Source organism: Alligator mississippiensis, chromosome 1 (genome assembly GCF_030867095.1).
Source record: "Alligator mississippiensis isolate rAllMis1 chromosome 1, rAllMis1, whole genome shotgun sequence".
Lineage (NCBI taxonomy): Eukaryota > Metazoa > Chordata > Crocodylia > Alligatoridae > Alligator > Alligator mississippiensis.
In genome coordinates this window covers 258,680,249-258,697,487 of record NC_081824.1, presented here as the reverse complement: position 1 = coordinate 258,697,487, position 17,239 = coordinate 258,680,249, and the positions used below count along the sequence as shown (strand labels likewise).

The following is a 17,239-nucleotide window of genomic DNA, read 5'->3' as shown; positions in this document are numbered from 1 at the left end:
CAAGCCCCAAGCTCCACACACTGCTCCAGCAAGGCTGCAGCCCCAGCCCCAGCCCTGCCCAACTCCCTCCTTCCTTTCCTCCCTACCTAGGAGGGGCCTCAATCTCCCCTTCCCCCGCACCAGATTTACCTGCAGGAGCTGCTCTCCAAGCTCCCTGGTGCCACGTGCATGTGTAAACGTGCACATGCACATGGTGCCCCCTCCTTGACTGTCCTTCTCTCACTCCCCTGAGTCCTTTGGAGGCTGGGACTCTGCCAGCCTGAAGAGAGCTTTTTGCAAAAGTGGAAAATCCGCATGTTTCTCCATTAAAATGAAAACTCTTTCTCAGTTAAAAGGGAAAATCTGTGTTTTTTTCCATTTTCCACGGGAAACAGAAAACCCAGATCCCTCGTTATAATACCTTCATGGATGAGTAGCTATGAAGCTACTTTTGAAAAGACAAGGGGCTGGGTGCTGGATTGGAAAGCAAGTATATATGTGTCTGCATAATTCTCTAAAGAAGTGCCATCCCCTACTGTTATGTTTAAGGTGATCACTTACATGTTTTCTCATCATTTTTGCACACACAATAGTTACCTTCACTATCAGGTAATCATTAGCCGGTGGATATCCCCAACTAATCCAAGTATTATTGTGAAGCAGCACTCTGGGCTCAGCAATGAGCTGTATACCCATTAACCCAAGAACATGGGCACTGACAGCCTCTGTTACTAGTAGATCATGAACATAGGAGTAACAAGTAATTTTTGTGCCCTTGGCAGCACTGGGCAGATTGGCAGCAGTGGCCACCACCAATCTTGCACCCCCTCAAAACTGGTGCCTGTGTCTGGTGCCTGACCCTCCCACCCTTAACTATATTATTGGTTTTGAGTAGCTTTAAAACACTTGTCCCCTGTGGATAAACCACTAGAAGACAATGTAGTCCATACCTGAGAAAAACAGACATCCCATTCACTAAGCAATTTTTTTCTCTCTTACAGACTGTTAGAATGCTTTTTATAACTACAGGATGTATATAGTAGAAAACTTAGAAGAAGTGGCGGTTCACTTTTTATGGGCACAACATTCATTGGTATGGCCCTATGCCTAGGGACCTACCAAATTCATGATTTTGCAGTTTTTGTGGAAACCATGAATTTGCTCAGTCTCTGCAAAAAAGTCTGGTCCTCAGGAAAAAGCATGGGGACCGTGAAAGGTGTGAAATTGGTGAGTGGGGGGAGCTGCAAAATAGAAAACAGCAGGAAGCCCTGCTGTCCTCAACCATGGGTCAAGGGAGAAAAAGGGGGGGGGGGGGGGAGGAAAGTAAGAGGGAGCAAATCAGAGGCTGAGCTCCCAACAGCCTCAGTCCAGGAGCCAGTTAGGGCCCAGCCCAGGAGCTTGCAAAGAAGCCTGACTTCTCCCTTTTTTTTTTTTTTTTTTTTGCTTTAATTTTTTTGCATTTTTTTGCATTGCAAATGCCCAGCCCCTCACTACCAGCCTGTCTGCCCACCTGCCAGGGCACCCAGGTGTTTTGGCAGTGCTGTGCGAGGAGCTGCCTGGTGTATGATGAAACCCACAAACGCTATTAACCACACCCTAGGCAGCTTGCCAATGTATCAATTAATACTCCTATGGGCTTAATTCCCTGATCAAGCCCATGGAAGCTATTAACTGACACATTATTAAGCTGTCTAGGATGCGGTTAATGGCTTCTGGGGGCTTAATCGAAGGATTAAGCCCATTGAAGCCATTAACTGACACATTAGCAAGCTCTGGTCATCTGTCAATCTCTAGGGAGGGGTGGGACTTCCAGAGGCCCTTGGCCAATCAGAGGCATGGGGGGGGCACCATGCTCAATTACAAAAATGGTGTTGGGTGCTACACTTGGACTGTGAAATCAAATGGAATTTGCCCTGATTTCAGTAGGTCCCCATGCCTCAAAAAACCTGGGCAAACCCAGGACAGTTAGCATAGACAAGCCACAGGAGGCTTATTTGCATGCAGTGCCTGAATCGCTCCCTTAGGGCATTGAGAGAGGTGGATGGGCTGCGCCTGTGTCTCAGCCCCTTTTTATACTATGCTTGTGTAATATTTATATGCCAACATCTCTGTCAATGATAGGGCTGAATCTCAGTAGATCAACTTAGTCTGATCCTCTCTTCGTCTCAAGCTACCTATTCTACCACTTGAGAAAAAGCTACTGAGAGATGTGTCTTGATTTCATGAGAGCTGGAGGATGAGATGGCTTTCAACTAATATGGCAGCAGGCCTTAGCACAGTACAAATGGAACAACAGGGCAAAGCACTCCTCCCAAACAGGTTTCACACATACAGATGAAATTCCCATAGTGTAGTTTCCTCTGTACATACATTTAGCAGAGAAAAATGTATACTTTGGTTGTCCTGTATGATAATATATTTTACTTTCTTTAATTAGTTAACGTATTTGGAGATGAGCTAAGTCAAAGAGCAATGCTTTTGGTCTGTGGGCTCTACAGACTTTATGAGCATGTTGTAATTTCTCAGAATCAGGAGTGGTTAGGGAGCAAATGGTGCAGTAACAATAAGATAAGGGCTAGCATGCAACCCAGTGAAGCATAAAAGGCACAACGTATTTAGGATATGGGAGTGGCCTATAGCCCATTTTGTACACATAAATTGTACATGCCCGGCATGTAACAATGTCCAGGTGTAAAGGTTTTAAGTGCCAGGTTTTGAGCCAGCATTCACAACCCTATGCTGGATTTGAATACTGGCTCAAACCACAGCTCCAAGGGGTGTCAACAGGCCGGTTTTGTAACTGTCATTTGATTTTGATCCAGATGAGGATGTGGTGTTGCAGACAAGTGAGAGGGGCGTGTGTGTGTGGTAGGGATCCTCCCCGAGGTAGAAATCTCTTCTGTGCTGATTCATCAACCTCAAACTCTAACCACTAGGCTGTAATGGGCTTCTTAAAAAAAAAAAAAAAATCTCTTGTTTTTCTTAAAAGATAGTGTACCTTGCACCAGTTTAAGGTTTGTTAGCCCTGCAAGAAAGGATAGAGCCTGAGTTTTACTCTGAGCACACTGACTTATACTGATGACCCTGGATCATGTCCTGTCTCTGTGGAATGGGAAGCCAGCCTTCTGTCAGGCTACTGCCTGAGTCTTTTGTTAAACTGTTACTTTGCATGGCATGAGGGGACACAAGCGTGTGTTTTGTTGCTTGTTTGTAAAGAGTGTCCTCTTAACCTCATGGTTAAGACTCAGCTAAGAATGGCAGCCCCCAAGCCCTCAAGGGCCCTCCTTGAAAAGGGAACAAGGAAGGCAGAGGCTGCTGCTGGTGATGCCCCCTCTGGGGATGAAAGCAGTTACTTCTGCCAGAGCCTGTGGGGAAGCCTGACACTCCCCCATCCTGTGTTGGCAGTTAAATCAATCACAGAGCATCACAATTTGCTCTTCACTTTGAAGGGAGGCTAACTGGTATGTCCCTGGATGGAAAGAGAGAGAGACAGTGATCAAGCACATGTTCAAGCACAAGCAACTGTTTCTTCACAGCTGATGGAAGGCATCAGGACCTAAAATTGTCTGAAGCAGGGGTGTTGAACATAAGACCCGCAGGCCAGACCTGGCCTATGGGTTAGGATTAGGGCCCTGACCCTCTGAGCTGGCCCCACATGGTGTGTGGTACCCAGGCTGTCCATGGCATGGGACACGGACTGTCTGTGGCACCTGGGCTGGACTCCACACTGGCTGGCATGTGTTATGCATGGTGCACAGCTTGGGCCCGGCTCCAGGAGCTCTGCACAAAGGGTCAGTCCCAGTCCAGCTCACAGACTGGCTCAGCAACACACATGCAGCCCTCTGCACTGGATGAGTTTGAACATCTGGGTCTAAGGAGACTCTTTCCTGTGGGATGCTTCTCTTTAGAAAGGACTCAAAAAGAAAATGATGTCTCTGACCATATTCATTCTCTTGCTCTTCCCCTAGAACCCATTACTTAAAGGCTGTCTGCGGCAAGCACCACATCTTTCCTTTTCCTTCTCAGAGAGGATTTGAACTCCTTTCACTCCTTCAGTAATAACTGTAACCATGATGCCACAGTGCACTCTGGAAGAAACAACACCTCCCTTCCTTCCTTTGAAACTATTCTTCTTGACACAGCCTAATTAAAAAGTCCCCCTGTCCTGGCCCCCCCCCGTTTCTTCTGGTGATAGCATTCAGGAAAGATTAAACACCCTTCTGCTCCTGAGCAATTTTAAAACACCTTTCCATTACTTCCTAAGGATGCTGCTTAATTAACCATAAGGCACCTTACCTGTATCGGCTGACAGGCCTTCCCATTGAAGCTGTTATGCTCTGGATAGCCAAGTAGTTATCAAGAGTTAAAACTTCTATTAGCTTCATGTTTACCCTTTGAGTAATTGTCCCCACTTTCACTGTGGGCGACCTCCTTCATACATCTGGAGGCATGATGCTACTTGTCCTTAAGGCAAATAGGCCTACCCCTCCAACTGTGTCTGCTATGGGATAGTGTTCATTAATGGTATGTGTTGAGCTCCAGGGGGAGCAGATGCTACAGATGCCACCTGGAGGCGTTGATGGGATGACTCCCAGTCACAGCAGATGGTTCTACCTTGGCAGTCCTAAACTACAGTTCTACCGTGGCAGTATACATAGCTCCAGCTCAGCAAGCTCTTAGTAGGCTTACGTAGCCTGACATTCATTTAGACAATCTGAACGTACTTATGTTGCTGCACCTTTGTCTCCCTTGGTTGTGACAACAGCCACAGAGACTTTTGGAAGAGCCAGTTCTATTCAGATGGCAGGTCAAAGTACTCTCACCATCATATGGCTGTAGAGAAGATTTAGTTCAAATGAAATGAAGCTTAGGAAAATGCACAGGCAAATTAATTTTCTGACTCTGGTAGAGGTTAGAGAGTCCCTGGGTAGTAATTTTGGATGAACGCTTCAGGCACTTTATCTGGCTAAGTAAGATAGAAAAGATCCACCGTGACTGCTTGGATCTCACCCGCTATTCTACAGACAGATGAACAACAAACAGATCACCAACAGCTTCACTGGACATCCCTTCTAGGCTGAGAGAAGTAGGTTCAGATCTCATTGAGGGACCTTCACCAAGCCCATCAGGACCCAGAGGGCATCTCAGCTTCATGCTCTGAAGGTGTCTCCCTCATCCACAACCAGGCTTGAAAGGCACTAAGGTTAAGTCTGGCATGTGGGTCAACCTGCACCACATGCACAGCCTCTCTGTGTCTGCCACTGACAATTGCTAGGGCATTGCCATTTTAGTCCCAGCCCCAGTAACCCAGAACGGAGGGAAAATTTCACAAGCCTGGTCTCCCTTTTTCCCATGATGTTACGTCTCAGCTGTGTGTTCTTGGGAACCCTGGCACAGGATGCAGTCTGTCTGACTCACCCCCCCCCCTCCCTCCGTCCCCCCCCCTCCTCTACATAAATGGAACTGATCAAGATGCAGTAAGAGACACACCTAAAACCCTCCAGATAAGGGTGACAAGAGTGAACCAACTGCTCTAGGTCTCATTTGCATCCGAGATGGAACCAGATGACCATTCATTTACATGAGAGATGGAGAACAGAAAGCCTGAAGCAGAGACTGCAGTGAATTCTGGGACCAGAGAAGCAGGGGAGCACTGCATGATGGGGAATCTGTGCTCCAAATGTTAATCAACCCATGTTCACACACACCCAGCTCAGCATTTATCAGACCAGTTCTAATCTGGATTTACTAAGGACTTCCCCCCCCCCCCCCCCAGACACACACACACCTCTAAGTTTAATAGGCATCTCAGGCCGTACATTCCCCGGTCCCACTATGGGAGGCCTATTTAAACTTGATTGACTAAAACTCAGTTGCCGGGTTAGGGAATGCTGAGGCAAGAGACCGAGTCAGAGCGGGTATGGGCAACATTTGAACAGTGGTTAAGGGTTCATCACAGCGTCCAGCTTGTTGGAGCCCTAATCACAGGTGTTGTCATACTTTTCCTGAGACGACTGGTGGAAGTCCTCTCCACAAAAGGTTATGAACACCCCAATAATTGCTTTAAGTCTGTTAAAAGACTATAGTAAGATATGGAAAAGTCATGCTAAGCTGAGGCTTGTGCACAACAAGTAAAAATCCAAAATCCTGATGCTGCAAGCTATCTATTGTTTCTGAAGAAACCATGAGATATCCCATCAGTATATCTGCCATCCATAGGAATTTCAAGCTGACTCCCAAGTATTTGGGTTACTCCCTAATCTTAAGTGTTTCCTGATTATCAATCAGTTTCTTGAGATGTTTCAAACCAGATAACCCCTTGCCAATAGAAAAGACAATGATTTACACAATTAAGGATGCTTCGAAGCAGCTGAACTGAGGGTATAAAAATCTGTAAAAAGTGTGTGCGCTTCAAGAAGAAAGAAAGAAAGAAGAAAGAAAGAAAGAAAGAAAGAAAGAAAGAAAGAAAGAAAGAAAGAAAGAAAGAAAGAAAGAAAGAAAGAAAGAACGAACGAACGAACGAACGAACGCAGTCCCCCACTACCACAAATTATGCAGTCGAGTTTCCCGCATTTGGGGAAATCGCAGGGGTCAGCACGCCCGGAGTGCAAGGGGCGAGCCTCACCTTGGGAAAGAAAGAAAAAAAGAAAGAAAACTCCTGTGCGGACACCATCCCCTGTTGTTCTTGGGACGCTGGAAGAACAGATCATCTCCCTTCAAGGACTGTGCCTGTCAGCTCTGCAGCCTGAGTACCTTGGACTGGTGAGATCCCAGCTCTCTCTCTCTCTTTTCATTCTAGGCATAAATTTCTGAACCTGAACTGTATTAGTTAAGCTTGAGCTAAGTTTCCCCAAATACTAAGTGGAACCAGGGTAGTACTGTAATTGTTTGTGTTTGTTTTTCTTTTGCATGTCTATTACTACTAGTACCATTATATATTTCATATACTTAGCAATAAATAACTTTTATAGTCAAACTGGTAGTAACTGGGTATATTTTTCCTTCTCTGCTTCTCTTTCCTCCCGTGCTCTGCAGCAACGCTTCTTTTACCTAAGCTAAAGATCCTTGTGAAGCCCAAAAAATACTGTATGGTCTGCTCATCCAGAGGCCAAAGATTGGGACGTGCTGAGTTTGAAACACATAAGGGGATCATCTTGTACAGGCTGATTGTCCTAGTTTGACTCAGACATGCCCTTATGAACTGAATGCTGGCCCATGAGGGTGTCAGCTGGACACCCAGCCAGATTCAGAGGGATTCTGTTCACCTGTGTGCTTGGGGCTGACTGCAGTTTATTGTTGCTCTGATGAACTGATTTTTGGCATATGAGGGTGTCAGCCTGTCCATGCTGATCAACCCGGCCAAGTCAGGCGTGTCACGTTAATCTGTGTGTGTTTGTGTGTATGACTGATTTGATGACTGGAGGAACCCAGGCCCATTGAAACTGAGTCCTGCAAGATAGCTCCACTGGGGGTGAGGGCTTGCAGAAGGGAGAGATACAGCTCCGTATAGTAACACAAGCAGCACACTGACAGAATTACCAAGACCCTAGAAACCAGCCCTAATAAATGAGCACACCCCAAAGTAATGGGTAAATCTAGTAACAATGATCAGCGTGCAAGACAGCACTCACAGATCAAACAAGAAAGTTTCATTCAGAACAGAGATATTCTTGTACAATAGGAAAACTTATACCAGACATGCCAACTTGGCAAACTGGACCAGATTCTTTAACTAGTATGGTTGAGGAATATTTTCCCTAACTGGTCTTCTCTTCTGGTGCACTGGGTTACTTACTGGAACTCAGGTATGCTGATGTTAGAATCCAGTTTGACCAACATCTACTAGACGAGAGCCGAGCTGTGTTTTCCAGCTACAGTGTAGACCTCTTGTGAACCAAATTTGAACCAGGATGCTAATTTTTACATTCCGTCCTTGGAAGTAGGGCTAGCCTGGGTTCCCACTTGTGCTGCTCAAATGTGTTATGCATTTTACAATAGCAATTCATTAAAAATATGTAATGTATCCTGGGGCAAAATCCAGAACTTGTCGTCACATGCAGAAGCAGGTGCCATCATCGCTAGGCTATGCAGTCATACACCTCCTTTCTTGCTGTCCTGCATTGCTAACTCAAGATATCCAGTGAGCTGCTTTTAACAGGAGTGGAGGGGGATGGGACAATTTACATATGGATAACTTCAAGGAAGATGTATTGATGCCACTGGGAAAATCCTCCTCTTTCTCAGAGACTTGCTTAGCTAACATGGTTTAAAAGTTTCCTTTCCAAATAATTAGCACTCATTTAAATAATTAAAGGCTTTAGTTTTAAAGGACACCAGACTGTAGGAACACGTGCTCAACGTTACAACCCAGGTGAGGGCTGCCAGCCCCTTTGTCAGGTGACTAATGTCTCTTACCAGATGGCCCATTGCTGTGCTGATGTTCGGACTTAAAACTTGTTTGTTGCATCTTTGTGCACAATCATAAAGATTGAACTACCCTCCCATTATTAACTCTGTGGTGTGTGTAAGGCTTTTCTAATCACCTTCCTTGGCTGTTATCTCAGTATGGAGGCAAGGCAGCAGCTGAACAAGCTCCATGTTCAGAGCTCAGTCTAACATATACAGAGCAAGTTACCTCCTCCCTGTCAAGTGGAATTTATAAGCTGTTTTGAGACATGTCCCAGGTCATACTCAAGAGTAATACGATCTAAGCTACTTCTCTTGTTGTAGCGATTTTACATTTGCAATGGAAATGTTTGTGGCTACTTATATTGTTTACAGCACTTTTGCAATTTACACAGCTATTATGATAAAAGAAAAAAAATAGATCAACGCTCCTTGAAACAATTCCTTTCTGATGCTGTTAAAACAGTTGATGTCTGTGGCAAGAAAAGACTCACAAAAACAACTTAAAATGGTTTTATTTTAAGTATTATATTAGCACAATATTTACAAAAATTATGTTTCATAAATAAAAATGTCTTTTTGGGTAAAGATTGCAAAGACTCAAAGTGTCAAATAGAGAGGATTTGGTTTAATATATACACAAAAATTGGAATCGCACAGTCATAAACAACTTTGGTTTTTAAATTACTGGCGGGGAAATGTTAATTAAGTGACTTTCTGAAAATAACACTTTTTAACTGGTACTTAAGAGAAACCCAAAGCAGAGCCCTTACACACAGCAGCATGGTGGGTTTTTCACTTCCTAAAACAATTAGTGCACATTGTGACAAAAGTCATCAGTGACTTGGACGAGGGAGTAAAAAGCACCCTATTCAAATTTGCTGATGACACTAAGATGTGGGGGGATGTGGGCACACTACAAGGGAGGAATAGGCTGCAATTGGACCTAGACAGGTTACAGAGGTGGGCGGATGAGAACAGGATGGGTTTCAACACTGACAAGTGCAAGGTGCTGCACCTGGGGAGGAAGAACCAGCAGCAGACCTACACGCTGGGGAACTCCCTTCTCATCAGTGCAGAGGCAGAAAAGGATCTTGGGAGTCATTATTGATGCCAAAACGAACATGGGTCGACAGGGTGGGGACGCGGTCAGGAAAGCCAACTGCATCTTGTCATGCATCCACAGATGCATCTCAAGCAGGTCCAAGGAGGTGATCCTCCCCCTCTATGCGGCACTGGTCAGGCCACAGTTGGAGTACTGCGTCCAGTTCTGGGCGCTGCAGTTCAGGAGGGATGTGGACAACATGGAGAGGGTCCAGAGGAGGGCCACCTGCATGATCAGGGGGCAGCAGGGCAGGCCCTACGAGGAGAGGCTAAGGGACCTGAACCTGTTCAGCCTTCACAAGAGAAGGCTTAGGGGGGATCTAGTGGCCTGTTACAAACTAGTCAGAGGGGACCAGCAGGCATTGGGGGAGTCCCTGTTCCCCTGAGCACTATCAGGAGTGACAAGAAATAACGGTCACAAGCTGGCAGAGGGTAGATTTAGACTAGACATCAGGAGGCGCTACTTCACAGTCAGGGCAGCTAGGATCTGGAACCAACTTCCAAGAGAAGTGGTGCTGGCTCCTACCCTGGGGGTCTTTAGGAGGAGGTTAGATGAACACCTTGCTGGGGTCGTTTGACCCCAGTACTTTTTCCTGCCATGGCAGGGGGTCGGACTTGATGATCTGTCAAGGTCCCTTCCGACCCTATAACTATGAAACATGAACAGAATGAGGAACGGAGTCCGTTAAATAATATGTTAAAAGAATTTGGCCTTACCACAACAGAGGCTACAAAACTTGTGATTCTTCTGCAGTCTGCCCTTCCACATACAAACAGCTTTACAATAACTAAGCATACCAGTTTGCAAAGACAAAACAATCACAACAGCATTCCAGTTTTCAAAGCCTACTAAAGCAGTGAACTGCAGAACTTGCAACCTATAAATCACAAGAGGGAAATCCATAACTGAAGATGAGCCGGAAATGCCAGTGAAATCCCTGCACTGATTCCCATTAATGATCAAGTGTCTCCCAGATGTATATGGATTGCTACAATGATGGAGGCCAAACCAAAGCATTTGCATATGGATCTAAAACACATGTATATGAATTCTTCAGTGACAAATGCTGCCCAGTCCTTAAACATGTATTCACATAAATAACTGTGACACATATGATTAATCTCATTGATCTCCCAGGCAGGCTGCATCTTGGGTTTCCTTACAGCCTCTGCACTGGGATTATGTGTGTGTGAAAGCTATAGGATCAGACTCCCCCAACCTGCTCAAGTTAATCCCATTTAAAGGAAGGTCCCTGGATCTATTTGCCACACGCCCCTGAGTTGTTGGAATGGATTTATATAAAAGGCTCTACAATGTAAATATACCACCTGAATCTGACGCATCAACCAAACATTCTAGCTTTTAACCTTGTCAAACCACTGGGAATCTACAGAAATGTGCGTCTATTAAATGATGACATTTCATCAAACTGTCCTATAATGGCATAAAGAGAGGCAACTGTTAAGAACTTTTAAACAAACTATTCTGGTGAGGGAGAAAGATATTTTCTTGTAAGTTATTCTGGGAGAACTGTTGAAACATATTAAAAAAAGAGAAGGTCCCTTGAAATGCACAAGTCATGAAGACCTGACTCTACATAACTTATAATTGATTCTTTATCTGTGATACTTGCTTACATACACAAACTGAGTTTCCTCAGATTTCATCAGCTGCTGCTACTTACTCTCTACTTGAAACAGACTGTTTGTGAAAGACCAGTGGCATCACAAGCTTATGAACTGTAATTTAGTTCCTGCTTCTACACGTGTATTCTTGGCCAAAAAAAAAAAATCAACGCTCTCTTTTGAAATGCGGCATTACTGCTAGAGAATGATTCTTATTCTTCTGAAGAAGCATCAGTCAGTTTTAAAATTTCAGTTTGTTAAGAAAAAGCCTAAGATTTGTCCCAGTACCACACACTGTACAGTATGAACATTAAGGGCCACATTCAGCGTGGGAATCAATAATCTGTAACTCCTGGACTGAATCTGGCTCTAAGAGTTGAGTACTACTGAATCAAACAATACAAAAAGAGGCACAGAAAACTCTCATTGGACTAAGAAATATTGCTCACCAAAGCACACATGACTACTGTCTATACAGAGGAGTTACTAGTATGTGGGAGAAGAATGACTTGGGTAGTCTTTTTAAAAAAAAGCTTGGGAATAAAGCTCTTGTTGATGTCATTGCGTGTGTGTAATTACAAGAACAATTTTTTCCTAATGTTTTGCTGAAAGTGGGAGGAGCAATATTTGTACGATAACCACCGTCCCATTTATACTATAAAAGCATGAACTGACCTTGCCCATGCACACAAATAAAAATACTAATAATCTAAATGCTATTACATCCTTTGGGCCTAATCTGGCCCACTCTCAAAGCAGTGACTGGTGATGGGTTTTTTGACAAGGATACCACTAACACTGGCACTATTGGGAGCATCTTGTGGTAGGCAAAGAGTACTTTTTGTATGCTTACACTTGCCCACCCCACACAAACCAAAAACAGAAAAGAATAAACTCATGTGGGTATACAACGCATGTTTCTCTCTAAGCTGCTGTGACCATAAAATTACATCATGGAAATCATTTCAGCACTTTTTCCACACATGCAAAACAACTAGTTTCCTGATTTTCTTCTCTTTGAGCAGTGTATCATCAAGGCCACGGTGTATGAACAAGTGCGTTTCTTTTCCACATATCACCATTTCTATAGCAGATTCCATCACCTTCTACAAGTTATTCTGGAAATATAAATCACAGAACAGTAAGTTATTATACAAGAACATTCCAATTAGCAAGGTCATTTGTGCTGCCTGTCAAAATTCATACATTAGCTATCTGATTTTTTTTCTTTACAGCAGGCAAGCTTTTTGCTTAGAAAAATGAGGGAAGGATGGTGTCATCTTGAGTTAGGTGCAGTACAGGCAGCTGCTGTTCAGCTCCCTGAACAGCTCTGGCACTGTCTCAAGCTCTGATCTGTAAAAAGATCACTATTCTTCTCGGGGGGGGAGAAGGATTTTTAAAAGAAATGGCAGTAAGACAACTAACTGTTTGCTTGAGTCAATGGGAATTGTGTTTCTCATTGACCTTCATACCTTTAAAACTCTTCCCAATATCAGAAGGCTCTTAAATGGAGATGTGAAGATTTCTGACATGCACAAATAGGATCCTGGGAGAAACCTAACAATGCCTTTTAACATTATGTCCTAAAGTAGAATTCCAACTTTGGCTAGCAGGAGTGAAAGGCTATTGCATGGATTCGACCGCTCTTTGATTCAAATTTAATAACAAATTAAAAAAGAAAGCCAACAGAACAGAAATATTGTCTGTCTTTTTATATTAGGTCACTATCAAGGAAAAAATAAAAATGTTAACAGCTGAAGTAGGAGTTAGAGGCCCTTCCTCTGAGACTTCTACTCTCCCTACTTCAGGCATGCCAAATGACTGACGTAGGATTCATCACCCTAAGGAATGTTGGTTCATTATTCTTTGAACCACACAAACAGATGCATGTTGGTTTAGAAAACAGATCTTGTTGTGTAGTTGTGTGAATCACATAATAAGCATAGCAGAGTGGAATGTACTATTAAATGAATGTAACTAGCATGCAAGACAGTTTTCAAGCCTGATGAAAATTTTTTTCAGTAAAATAAGAGTTAGCTACAAATGTCACTGACTGATCACTTCAATCCATGCTTTCCACATGTCATACACTATAAAATTGATTAGAAAAGCACTATACAAATTCAGAACTCCTTGGTTCATTTTTGGCTAGCAAGAGTGAATATTTTGATTAGGTAGTAGTAGGCTCAGGATTTGGCAGTCCTCTTGAACTTGTGCACAGCCTCCAGGAGCAGTAAAATATGCTTAGTGTCAACTACTATAAATATGCTTGCTCATTGTTAAGTACTGCTCATATGGATGGTGAATGAAAGAGAAGGGTAACAGATTAGCAGGAAAGTAGGAATACAAGACAACTATAGAAGACCAGTATTTTCACATGAGGGGGCCTAAAAATAGTGCAGCCTTATTTTCAGAGGTGTCAGACAGCCTGTCTTGTCAGGGGTAGCTGTATAGATGGCCAACATCTTTGAAAGTTGGGCCACATATTTTAGGAGGTGTTTTGAAAATCTGGGTCCAAGAATCCCAGAGCACAGGCACAAGTAAACTATATCTATCTGTGAAGAGTGGGGCAAATCCACAAGTCCTAAAAAAATTCTCAACTGGAAGAAATCTTAAAATTGGACCAAGATGGTATAAAACATCTGGTTCCATATCAAAGTTTCTGACTTACAAGGTCATAACTGTTTTTTTTTACTTACAACAACAAGGGAACATAAAATAGAATTCACTGTTAAAACTAAAATGTGAATTACTGATTTTTTAAAATAATACTTAGTAAAAACAAATAGCATACTAAAAAAGTAAAAAGTATTGCTTGAAAATATTTCCCCTCAAAACTAAAATGAAATAATTCCCCACACATTCTCAGAAAAGCTTAGAATGGAAAAAATGGGTTTTAAAAGGGACATTGCCAAATGTAGGAGTCGTTTTAAAATGATTTTTGTAGTACTACTGCTCATAATCCTTACAGCAGATTGGAGAGTAAAACAGAACATTTACATATTTTTTTAACAGATTAATGTTTTACACTGCTTTCTGGATAGGTTACAGTCACCTATTTTAGATCTCATGTACTAGGTTGAGCTTTTTTGGTCAAGATTCTATAGATGACTGAAAAATTAGGAAAATCATTTTGCAGCAAGTAAAATCCAATTGTGTACAGAGGGGTTTAATCAAGCCTGACTTTTGTTAACCATACTGGCTCAGGGGCAAGAAGAGCTCCTTTGTGGTTTGTAATTTAACAACACCAACCCTCCTGGTAAAGGCTGAGAGCACTCACATGTCTGGGTCTTGCCAAAGAGACCTCCAGCAAAACATGGAAGCTAAAACTGCACATTTCTCTTATTTCCAAGATAAAAACAGAAGGGAAAGCTCCTAGTATTTTAAAACTTTTAGATTTCTATATGCAACATTTTATAAAGAACAAAGAAAGAGTACAAACACTACCCCCCCCCCCCCCCCCCCCCCCCATGCACATTTCTTCAGGTAATCACTAGTATTTTAGTACAATGCAGTAACACTTCATCAAGGCTGGTACTTTTTTTTTTTTAATCCATATCCTGAACTGCATGCATGGAGTGGTTTTTAACTTCCAAATTTTCAAGTATTAATAATAATAAAAACCCCACTAAAGCCACAGGTAAAGTTCAACTCACCATCATTCCAACATCACTCCTTTCGCATCTTTAAAAGCCAAGTAGAGGATTAGTAATTAGCCAAGCAAGTTAGATATGTTTCATGATTAGTATTCAGATTAGTATTAAAGCAGATAATGAGTCAGTACTACTTCCCAGCATGCCAATTAATGAAGACATCTCAGGGCACCCTTTCCTCCACTGCAAAATTCCCCCACTGCACCCAGGCACTATCAGAGCTTCTCACTACTGTAATACAATCCTCCCTAACCAAACTACAAATAGAAGAAATAACATGAATTGGAATGAGAAGTTTTGCCTCAGACCACTCTGAACGCTCCTACTTATCTCCCCTAAAATGCCCCCATGAGGAGTACTGACTGAACCACAGATTTCAAAGGGACATCCCTTTTCCTCTTGGCAAAGCATACAGGGTAGAAAGCAATATTTTAGGAAGCGATGCCAACAGCTAGTAGGTATAAAATGCCCAAAGTTGCAGGCATTTCTCCAACTCAGGAACCAACTCTTACTGGCTCAGGAAGCTGAACATTTTGAAACACCCTTCCCACATGTGACAGAGCAAAGTTTAACAGCTATGCTTCTGACCCATCTTCAAAAGGCCTCACATAACCCCCTTTATTAAACATAAGATTTTTGTCACCACCTACCATTAAGTGGTTCTTCTACAGATTTCTGCAAAATATTTAAAAATATATATATGTATAAAAAGCCTTCATGTCTATTTTTGGCTCGCCACAGTTAAATTACTCTAATTGACATATACAGTAAGTAGTGATTCTACAAAATGAAAGAAGAAGCTGAAAGTTAATATGATCAACAACTAGGGTTATGGGGGAGAGGGAAATCAGTCTGTCAAGACCAGCATTATCTTCATGTTATTCCTGCCCCACAAGGAATCTCATTTTCCTCTCAAGAGATTTAGAAATGGCAACAAGTATGCAGACACTACTTCTACAAAGTGAAGTAGCTGCTTCACTTTTTCTTCAGTTTTCCTTCAATTTTGTTAATGATGCAGAAAGCAAGCAGCACCAAGGTTAAATCAGGCAGAGAGTATCATCTCCTCAGGAGAGATTCCAAACATGTATGCATTTAATCTGGAAGGAACTACCCCAAGGCAGAAATAACATGGAAAAATAGGAAAGGATTAATGTGTCTGAAACAAACAGCTCCCACCCCTCCCATTCAGAATGGCTCGTTCAGTCAAAGAACTGGTTTAAAATTTTGGTCCACGAACAATATGAAGTGGAGTCATCTGATAGCAAGGTTACCTCAACCACTAGATTACACAGAATAAAAGCTTTGATTTGAATGGAAACTGACCCTCCATTTATAAATCTCTTCAAACCACAGCAGTACTTTTTGAATGCCCCTCCAAGGAGATGGACGACATATAAACAGTCCAGATGTTCACCCTGCCTTTGTTTCCTTCCATCTTCCCACCAATGTTGTCCCCCACGTGTTTGCAGGCACAGATTACTACCTGGATCACTACCTGGATCAATGGTTCTCAACCTTTTCAAATTCAAGGCACTCACTGTTCAGCTCAAGGCACCCCCTCCAAAAATGCCAGCACTTACTTTTCACACACTTTTTGACTGTAGAAAAATACGACAGGAATTCTTCTGTAGCAAAGACTTCAGAAAGACCATACCAGGTCAGGATGTTTTTAACACTACGTGTTCTTATTTGAAATTTCTGAGCTTTTATAGATGTGCTTGGGGGGAAGGAATTTTTAAAGGGCACCAGCGTCCCACTAATTAAAGTGCCCCAAGTGTCATGTCTATGTGTCCCCACATTGAAAACTGGTGGTGGGTGCGTTTTAACTAAAGCTAATTGAGTGAGCTTTAGTTAAAGTGTCCCCTCTGCCATTTTCAGTGTGGGGATGCTGATGCACGTGACTCTGGAGTCTGTTTCATCATGTTGTAATTACAGCACATTGGAGCCTCAATACACGTGTATAGGCACCCTCTGGGTTTATCTTGTGAATCACACTTGCACATACAACAGCCCTAAAATTACATGGCACCCCACGGCATCCCAGTTGAGAATCACTGACCTAGACCCTACACTGTAGTACTATCTAGTAAGCTGTTGTGGGATACAGCTAAATATCCAGTGCAGAAAGATCCAAAAATGAAAGACTGATTGCAAATTGCTTAAGAAAAAGGAAGCAGCTTTTCAGAGACTAACCCTGCAATTAGTTTTCAAGCTTTTGGGTTTTTTGGATTTCATTCTGAACTCCAACACAATATCCAAAATTGGGCCATGCTTTTGAATAACTAAGGCTCCTTCTACAGATATTGCACAATTAACTGGTCAACAGTGCAATTAACTGAGACTAGCTATATGTGCAAAGTACCCATCATCCCATAAAACAGTCCAGCTAGCTATAAATAAGACAGACCTCAAAAATGTGTACCAATTTGATAGCTGGTTGCTATCCAGCATTACATTTGCACATTAAGCAG

The 17,239-nt window shown here is 42.7% G+C and overlaps 1 protein-coding gene and 1 non-coding gene across 5 annotated transcripts in view; both read right to left on the bottom strand.

Moving 5' to 3' along the window:
* Positions 1 to 6,491: 6,491 nt before the first annotated feature.
* On the bottom strand, positions 6,492 to 6,652 carry LOC132248077 (U1 spliceosomal RNA). Its single transcript, XR_009459429.1, has one exon. It is a non-coding gene; the product is annotated as a U1 spliceosomal RNA (small nuclear RNA).
* Positions 6,653 to 8,883: 2,231 nt separating this feature from the next.
* Positions 8,884 to 17,239, bottom strand: part of CD47 (CD47 molecule) — a 58,106-nt gene continuing 49,750 nt past the window's right edge. For 2 of the 4 annotated variants that reach the window (XM_019476383.2, XM_019476386.2), the window contains 3 exons: positions 15,419 to 15,443; positions 14,772 to 14,799; positions 8,884 to 12,233 (listed from right to left, as the gene is read on the bottom strand). In XM_019476383.2, the coding sequence (XP_019331928.1) occupies positions 14,774 to 14,799; positions 15,419 to 15,443 (51 nt within the window). In that variant the 3' untranslated portion in view covers positions 8,884 to 12,233; positions 14,772 to 14,773. The remainder of the gene's footprint in view (positions 12,234 to 14,771; positions 14,800 to 15,418; positions 15,444 to 17,239) is intronic. The other 2 variants (XM_019476384.2, XM_019476385.2) reach the window with 2 other exon arrangements.